The 9,398-nt window shown below is 50.9% G+C and overlaps 1 protein-coding gene across 1 annotated transcript; it reads right to left on the bottom strand.

Annotated features, from left to right (window-relative positions):
* Window positions 1–352: 352 nt before the first annotated feature.
* SCN2B (sodium voltage-gated channel beta subunit 2) lies at window positions 353–9,185 on the bottom strand (the record flags this gene model as incomplete). The annotated part of the gene is made up of 4 exons (XM_080930339.1): window positions 8,985–9,185; window positions 1,526–1,692; window positions 1,030–1,240; window positions 353–552 (listed from the first exon to the last, which is right to left on the bottom strand). The coding sequence occupies exons 1-4, from the start codon at window positions 9,052–9,054 to the stop codon at window positions 353–355; spliced, it is 648 nt and encodes a 215-aa protein (XP_080786465.1). The 5' UTR covers window positions 9,055–9,185.
* Between the last annotated feature and the right edge of the window lie 213 nt (window positions 9,186–9,398).

Raw genomic sequence — 9,398 nt, 5'->3', positions numbered from 1 at the left:
CCAGTCTAAATCCTAGACAAGATGGGCAACCGACCTCTTCTCCCACTGCCCTCTCTCCCCTATCCTATCTTTGGGACCACACACATGCCTTTCCTCCTCAGACTGACAGGCTAGAGCCCTTCTCAGTTCTCCCTGGGACTCGCACATCTCAGATACCAAGGCAGTTTTCAGATGAAAGGGAGGGAGGTCACCCTTGGTATGGGGGTGGGGACATAGGAAGTGAGGCCCCAGGTTGATCCTGGGGTCCTATTCAAAAGAAGCACACCAAGAGAGAGCAGGCAGGGTCACACTGTACAGGGCAGAGAGTGAGAGGAGACAGGGCACGGGGAGGGGCTTCAGGGCAGACTTCCGGTTACTTGGCGCCGTCTTCCGCGTTGCCCTCGCCATCCGTCTTGCCTTCTTCTTCAGTCTTCAGGTCATCCGTACTCAGCTTCTGCTCTTTTTTCCTCCTCACACATTTGACCACCATCAGCACCAAGATGACCACAGCCAGGAAACCTCCCACTGAGGCACCCACGATGACTGCCACCGTGGAGTCCCGCTCTGGGGGCACTGGGGAAAAGGAAGCAGAATCATAGAGCTGGGAAAGAAATTCCCTCTCTCGCCCCTGCTCCCCAAAACAGGAGCGGGGTATGATTTGACTCCTCTCCATTAACAGGGCATTAGTCAAAGTCAAAGCAACCTAGACGGCTGGCCCCCATATCGCCTCAAAAAAAAAAAAAAAAAAAAATCCCCCACCCTCAGAATATTTAAAATCACGGACATTAAGATCAGACTCAAATCTAATTCTAGAAGTTAGGAATTGTGTGATCTTAAGAAATGTAGTCTCTTGAACCTCAGTATCCTCATCCTATGGATATACGATGGGCATAATAAAGGTTTTAATCGTAACTGACTTGTTCTCTCAAGAGGGAAGGCATGTATGTCTTCCACCAGTGCAAGCACCCGAAGATAAGATGGGAGTCCCAGCCTCCTTGAAGTTCCCTGAGCTAAGCTGTGGGGAGGTCAGTGTCTCACAGCATCTCTTACCTTCTAGAAGGACCTGCAGGTAGATCTTGCCGTGGCCACGGTGGCGGTCGGGAGGGTTGGTGATGTAGCAGTTGTAAATGCCTTCATCTTCCAGCTGCACGTTCTTTAGAGTCACTGACACGTCGTACTTACTGGGGTTTCCCGAGAACTCTACACGGTCTCCAAACCGCTCCAGCTTCAGGTTAATGATCTTCATTCGGAACTGGAGGAACTGGAAGGGAAGGAGGCAGGTAGTATGAACACTGAGTGAGCCAAGGGGCTATGAGGTTGTGGGGACACACCCTCTTTCTGTGCATCCTCTTTTTTTAACATGTGAAGGAAGGGAGTTTGTCCTGGAAGGGCCATCCAGTTGTGGTGACATTATGCCCTCTGTATCAGACAGCCCACCCAGAGTCCTCTTTGGGCTCTGTTCTGGTGCAGGACTGGGGATGGGAACGTTGGGCCTCATGCTTTGGAGCTCTTTCTTCCCTCCACTGCCTCCTCCACCAGGACTTACCATCTCCTCTGAGCAATTGCTACATTCCTGGTAAGTCCAGTTTAGAGAGAACTGCTTGTGGTTCACGGTGTAGCAGGAGTTGAAGGTACAGGGCAGGCGGGTATCGGACCCATTGAGGACACTAAGAGTGGTGGGGACTGTGACTTCCATGCTCCGCCCGGGGGGCACTGCAGATAAGAACCACAACCGGATGAGGATGCTTGGTGGTGGGTCGAAACCCTTCTATAGCCAATGGGGAACAGGCGGAGAGAGGCAAAGAGGAGTTAGGGGGCAGCAGGCTGCGCTCCTTACAGCCGTTAGGAAGGCAAAGTACACAAGGGACACCAGATGTGGTCCTTAGGAGGAGAAGGGAAACAGAACGGACCCATCAAATCGTCTACCAGGCCACGAAAAACCAATTTTTCTAAGTTCACCGTGGGCAGACCCTTTATTTGCCACCACCTACCCCAATGCCATTTCCCTGCCAGAGGCTTCACTGGGCTTGCCTCAGTTTCCCCTTTTCCATCCACTTCAGATGATTTTTTTTCTGTGCCAAAGCCCCTCCAAGGAAAACATCAGTGTCCACATAGGACAGGCAGCTGAGCCTGACTGAGCCTGGGAAGGCCTCACCCTCTCTTGGCCCAGCACAAGCCACTGAGTACCCCCAGGCTCGCACAGACAAGAAAGAGGGCAGACAGGGATAAAGAGGTGTTCCCTAAGAAGAGCTTCATTCTGAGGACTTGCTGATCGGCCTTCATGGATGATCTCCCCTTTGGGAAATGTTGGCCTGGAAACTTGATGGCGACTGACCTGGTTCAGGTTGGCAGGTGGCAGGGAGGACAGAAATCTCTCTGAAGTACTGCATGAGGCACCAGACATAGGTCAGGGTCTGGTGTTGCAGCTGAGAAAAGTGTCCCTGGGGTGCTTCATGCAGAGTAGAGCTAAGGGAGGACAGGTGAGCTGCCCAGGGCCCAGGCAATACAAAGACATGTATTGTCAAGGCGTGAAAATACTCCACAAATACATTCAGGGCTGCCTCAGACTAACCCAGACCTTAATTCCAAGACCGTCTGCCAAAACCATTAAAACTTAACCATTAAAACTTCATTCTAAAAAATTAGCTTAGTATCAACAGGGCAGGGGGTAGAGTTCAGGGGTAGAGCGCTGGCTTCCATCAAACCCCTGGCAGTGGTCATGTTATTCACAAAATCATTTTCATTATTTTGTGATTCAGGGTGAGTTTGTTTGCTTGCTTGCTTGCTTGCTTGCTTGCTTGCTTGGCTGGTTGGTTGGTTGGCTGGTTGGTTCAGTTTGGTTTGTATAGCATTTGGCCTTGGGGTGTTGAGTATGTGTGGGAGGGGGTAGCTCAGGCTATCTTGGAACTAGTTATGTAGCTAAGGATGATCTTGAACTTCTAACCTGCCTACCCCCTACTTCTTGAGTGCTGGGATTCCAAGGGTGCCCCCACCCTACCCAGTTTATTGACAGCTGGGAATCAAATGCAAGACCTCACGTGTAGCAGGAAGGTACTCTACTAACAGAACCAGACCCCCAGCCCACATTCATTCATGCTACTAAATATATGTAAGCTATCTACCGTGTGCCAGGTCACGTTTAGTCCCAGGTCCTGGGAGCTGTCACTAGTATGAGGCATAGTCAGTATGTTGTAGGACTTGTATTCTGGTGAGGGGGCATAAAGGGACAAGAACAAACAAAAAAACAAAAAAAACGTAGCCATCTGACGTGGGCTATAAGGATAAAGTATGGCAGAGGGGGGTTTAAGGGTGGTCAGGGAGCAAGGCTCTGGAAAAGGACATTCAGGCAGCATCTAACTTAAGAGAAGGGGTGAGCCAATTTGGAAGATCAAGGGCCACATTCCGATGGCTGAACTGACCTTCCTTCAGAGAACGAACAAGACAGGGCATGGTATGACCTGAGGTCAGAGTTGGGCAAAGACTAGGCCAAAGGGGCAGAGCATGGGGTTGGGGTGATTTGGGAGTTGGGGTGATTTGAGCAAGTTTAAGGGTAGGGTGCCAGTTGAGTGAAAATCACAGCTACTGATATAGGCAGACATGTGTCCCCCATTCCACATCTGTTCCCTCCCAGCGTCACCCCAGTCAACTAGGAGAAATGTAAGCAGTCTCCTCCACCCCACCATGCCTCTGCCTCCTCCTCCAGAAAACCTAGTTCACTGTCACTGGGTAGTTACAGTGACTAAAGTAAACATTAATTCCTAATGATCTGCTTTGGGGAGAGAAAGAGCTAAGAGGTGAAGTGGGGAGGTCTCTAGGCCTGAGGGTACCTCAGGACTGGACTTCCCCCAGATCTAGCTAAGGAGCCAGGCTGCAGGGATCCTGGTTTTCCCATGAGCCTGCTGGCCCTGCCTTCAGAAACAGAGGTACAAGCCGCCTGTAAGCACAGAAGCTAACCCTACCCAGAGTGCCCTTCTGCCCAGCACATCCCTGCTAGGGGCCTGCAGAGCTCACAACCTAAGGACAGGAGGGACTGCTGGCCTGGGTATCCCCACCAAAGCCCTGGATGGGAACGAGCCTATGGACCCCACCTGCTCACCAGTGACTCCAGTTGAGCACTGAAGTGCTCAATGGGGGGGGAGGGGACGCTAGCTGGGAAGCTGATGGGGCTCCTCCCAAGGGGAACAAAGCCTGGCTCTCAGCTCTTGCACTTTCATATCGAGTCTAAAAGTACCTGGCACCGTGCCAGGCGAGGAGGAGGTGTGCAGAAAATATTAACACCACCCCCACACTGCAGAGGCTGAGAAATCTGAGGGAAAGAACTGATGGAGGTTTATCCTCAGTTTACCTTCTACGCCGGGCATTCCAACCTCTTTGACCCCTCCCTTGAAAGGGCTTCTGCCTTCCCAGGGCCACCCCCTCCCCACAAAAAAAAAAAAAAAAAAAAAAAAAAAGCTCTGTGAACTAGCTGGTTCTGTAAAGCCCACCCTCCTCCTCCTGTTCCACCCCAGCAGTTGAACTTGAATATCCGCTCACATCCCGCCCCGCCCCCACCCCATCTCATTTAGAAGGAGCCAGCTATGTCAGGCGGCAGAGTCGCAGGGGAGCCAGGGGGCATTTTCAGGCTAATGGCAGGGGACAGAGAAAGGTGCAATGCGGGTTCCCCCTGCATGTGCTCTGCAAGAGGAGCCAGATGGGATTCGTGTGCCCTCTAGTGGCCACAGATGTAACTATTCAGTTCCCATCTGCAGGGAAGATGGGGGGGCGGGAAATTAAAGAAAGCCAGAGGTAGGAGGACCTCCAGGGTTGTAGAGTTAGTGCCATCCTTATAGCTGTGAGGAAAGAGGAGGATATGAGACACAGGTATATCTAAAGAACAGGAACAAGCTGAAGACAGAAAGGTGACTCTCACCCGCCGGCCCAGACCTCATGGGGGTGCTGCACTGAGGCCTGAACCTCTCAGCAGTTTAGAGGGTCACTAAATCCAGGGAAGCACTGGTCAAGGCTAGAGCCTAGAGATTGATCTTGGTGCTTCTGGAAAATAGATGGATCCAGGGATGAACCTTCCATCATGACTGCACAAAGTGCTACCACCTCCTATTGACCACTCGCATTCCAAGGCTACCTCCTTAAGGACACACAACTGCCAAGCCTGGTCGCTAGTCACTTTCAGACTAAGTGAAGCACAAAGAAATCGAGCGACCAGCCCAACTCTACAGCCAGGACATGGTGAAACTAAAACCTGAATCCGTGCCGCCTGGCTCCAGACAGGGCTGAGGTGAGGACATAGGGCTGGGTGGGGGTGTTACTGTCAGTTCAAGGTGTCCTGATAGCAGCCCCAGCCCGCAGCTCCCCCAGCAGATAGTGATCTGCTAAGGAACTCTATCATGGCATCCACGACTTTCACAAAGTCCTATTTGGTACCAGGTCTGAGGTCTAGGTCTTCTGATTTCCAACTCACAGGAAGGAGATAATGGGGTACAGCAACCCAGGCCATCCACTGTTCTCCCAGGTTCATCATGCAGAGGCCCTGGGGGGGTGGGGGGCAGAGGCCCTGGGGGGATGGGGGGGCAGAGGCCCTGGGGGGGTGGGGGGCAGAGGCCCTGGGGGGGTGGGGGGGCAGAGGCCCTGGGGGGGTGGGGGGGCAGAGGCCCTGGGGGGGGGGCTTATCTGCCAAATACTCTCTTCAAAAGACTGGAAGTAAATTCTCTTTACTGGTTCTTCTAGTCCTAAAGCAATCTATCTGATTGTCTTATTCTTGAGGGGAAAAGGATTTTTTTTTAAAAAAAAAAAAAAGGGAGGAAGAAAAGAAGGGAGGGAGACGAGGAGAAGGAGGGGGAGAAACTGTCTTCACACAGTCCCTGCCTCCAAGGTGATGTCTAACCCCGCCTGCTCTCCTGCCTTCCCAATCAGATCCTCAGGTCCAGATTTCCTCCCCCAGGTAGCCAGGACCAAGTTGCACTTTTTCTACTTCTAAGACCCCAGTGGCTTCCTGATGCTTCTAAGAGTTCTGGCACCTGGGTGTGGCTCCCAGATGGCCTTTCCCACCTGGGACCCAGCGGCATATCACAGCTTCATTTCCTGCCAGACCTCACCCCTGCATGGGACCCTAGTGACACCAAAGCTCCGAGTCCCCTCCACCAGACCTCGTTCAAACTTTTGCTTTAGGTTGGTAGGTTTGTTCATCCTCCTCCCTGGAGTTCTTCCACATAAACGCCAATCCCCACTCATAAGGAACTGCTTGGGTGACATCTCCCTAGTGTCTGGTCCTCTCCCAGCCAGGTCCCTATTTCTTCCATTGACTTGGGGGCTCAGTGGTGGAGTGCTCAAACCTGGGACTCAAAAGATCTTGATCTGATCTTGGACTCTGGTGTTCCAGTATTGCAATGTCCTCATCTGTATTACAGGGGACACTAACCCCACTGAGGCTAATAAGATAATTAAATGGCATGCTCTATGTGTAAAGTTCAGCCCTGTGCCTGGCACACAGCTGTTAGCAAAAGGTGAGCTCTAGCATTAGCATGCCCAACATTCTTAAAGCACATAGAATGCTGAGGCGCTGTTGCTTATGTCTCTACAGAGGTTCTGGTGAACGCCTTCTTATTCATGTTGGTACCCCTGAATCCAGAAAGGCATATAGCACCTAGGGAGTGCTCAATAAAATTTTGTTGCCAGGGGGAGGGGTAGGCAGGGAGGAGGCATTCTCCACATCTAGGTTCTGGCCTTAGCAGCAAATTTGTGGGGTTGAACTGAAGCTCAGAATCTACTTTGTAAGCCCCCCTCAAATATAAGCCGGACCTTGATGACCAGGCCAGTGGCTGAAGGGCTGATGGTCTTGAGAAACACTCTGGAGCTTGTCATTGGAATAGCTGTTTGCAACCTTTACAGTCATCCCCATGTCGCCTGCCTCTGATGCACTGCCCCTCCTAATATCTGTGTGTCTCTCCATCCCAGGGACCAGTACTACATCGGGCCTCCAAGTTCCATTGCCTAAGGGATGGACTGCCAGAGGCATGCCTCCTCACAGCATCCCGAGGTTAAGGGTCGCCACTCTCCCGGCCCGTTGAAACCTGCACTTCTTCCCACCATCCCTTGCAGCCCTCATGCATTGGCCACTCCATCCAAGGCACCATCTGTCTCAGGCCCAGGTCGGCTGGTCCTCCTGCCAGGGCCGTAGCCTCGTTCACTTAAATATGGCTGCCATAGACAGCCTCATCTGACATGAGGCTGTGGCCAGTGCCTGAGAGGAGATCTGTCCTCCACCTCTGCCTTTAAAAACAAAACAAAACAAAATTCAGATCTACACCCACTCCCCCTTTTAGCCAGTGCTGAAACGCTTCACTAATTAATACTAATAGCAGTACCACCTCCTGAACGCTGGGAGCAGTAGAACCCAATATTAAAATAATGTGCTAAGTCAGGGTAGTTCAAATCTCAGCTCCCTCATGATAGTCACACTACCTGATTTGAGAAGTTACTTAACCTCACTGTGCCTCTGTTTCCATCCTTAAACACAAATATAATCACAGGATCTACCACAAGTAACTGCTGTGAGAGAGGGCTTAACAAACCACACTGTGGTAGGGCTCATGGGAAACATTCAGAAAGATCCGTCACTGTTGGCCCCTGCTGTGTGGTCACAAGCTTACCAAGCAAGAGATAGTCAGTCTCCAGTCACCTATGGGAGAAGTGGTGCTCAGGGTATAGCATCTAGCCCATGGTTATAAAGTTAAGCACAAAGGTAGCTTTAAACTTAGGTCCAGTTAGATCTTTATCTTACAAGTTACCAGAATTGTTTCATGTCTCTGTTTATCCCTGTGGCCCAATACTCAGCATGAGGGAGGGGTGGGGGGATACACCACCCAGTATATTGAGAAAGAGACAAAAAGACAGAGACAGATAGACAGACAGACACAGAAAGAGAAACAGAGAAACAGACAGATTGAGAGAGTTTGTAATGGGGAATAGTCCCACTTAAAATTCTTAGACTTGACCCTCGGGCACTGCGGAGGGAATTTTAAGAGCAAGAATAAAGCTGTCTATAAGGCAGGTTTCAAGCCCACGTGGTGGCACTTGTCTGTAATGCCAGCACCCAGGAAGAGAAAGAGACAAGAATACCACTGAAAGTTCGAGGCCAGCCAAGACTATAAAGTGGGGTGGGGAAGGAGCAGGCTTACAAATAGCCCCCTAACATACCTGCCTAGTATGAGGTCTCTAGGTGTTCAACTATAAAAGTGGCTTTGGGACCCTTTGACAGGGTGGTCTGCAAGGTTGGGCTGGACCATTGAGACTGGTTTCAAAGGAACTCTCCATAGGTTCCACTTATAGTTTGCTCCTTCTTCCTGGATGCTGTGCACCTGACCTCATCCATTCCATCTGGTCCACACCAGGGGTACCTGCTCCATCAGCAGCTACTCTGACGGGTGTCTCTCCTCCCAACCCAGAGCTCATCCTCAAGCCTGAGACCACCTCCTCCCACACACATCCCAACAAATTGGTGGGACAGGCTCAACTTTCTGCCCCCAATTCTCAAGAACACTCTCTCCTTTAAATCGACCAGATTCCAGGGAACAGGGCTCACAAGAGAGACTTTTAAATAAACCAGCAACTCCTATGGGCTCTCATGGGAAGTAGCTGAAAGTGAAAATATAATAATAGTAATAATAATAACAGTATAATGAAAAAAATCTTTGAAGAGATCGCAGAGCATCCTACCTCTGCCCCACCCCCACATGGGTCCACTGCAGGGAAATCCACGGGGGGGGGGGGAACGCTTCTTGATAAATTTGATCATTTTCATCCCCAAGCAACAGTCACCCCTGTCAACATTTCTGTGACCAATAAGCCCAGCATCCAGCAGTCCCAGCTGTCCCAGATCCCCAGTACGCCCCTTCCCAAGGACACGGGGAAGCGCTCACATTCCTTCCCTCCTGTCCCTTGCCCCCATCTCTTTCAGCTGCAGCTGCACTTCTGACCCTTAGGAGCATGCAGATGTGGTTCTAACTTACCCAAAGAGAAAAACAGACTGAGCCCCGTGAGACTGAAGGCAGGGCGAGGTAGCCAGGCATCCCTGTGCATTTTCAGAGACTGTGATGTTAGGCAGGTGGGCTGTGGGAAAGGGTGATTGAGGGACCAGGGACCACAAGGGAGGAATGGTTAGATGCTAAAAAAGAAAATGCACGGATGTACTTCAAAGACATATGCAACATTAAGGAAGCTTTATTTCCACCTCTCTAATATGGCCGACTTGTATGTGGCTGCTAAAAAGAGAGGGGGGTGGTGTGTAAGGGAAAGGGAGAGAAAAGGGGATGGAGTAAATATTGTGGTTGGCGGATTTCAGAAAGGAGGTGGGAGGGCATAAAAAAGATATTCCTGGAAGAAACTAAGTTGCCAAAAAATTTAGCCTCTAAACTCAGAGCTCA

Source organism: Micromys minutus (assembly GCF_963924665.1).
Source record: "Micromys minutus genome assembly, chromosome: 16".
In the NCBI taxonomy this organism is placed as follows: domain Eukaryota; kingdom Metazoa; phylum Chordata; class Mammalia; order Rodentia; family Muridae; genus Micromys; species Micromys minutus.
This window is presented reverse-complemented; position numbering and strand designations above follow the sequence as displayed.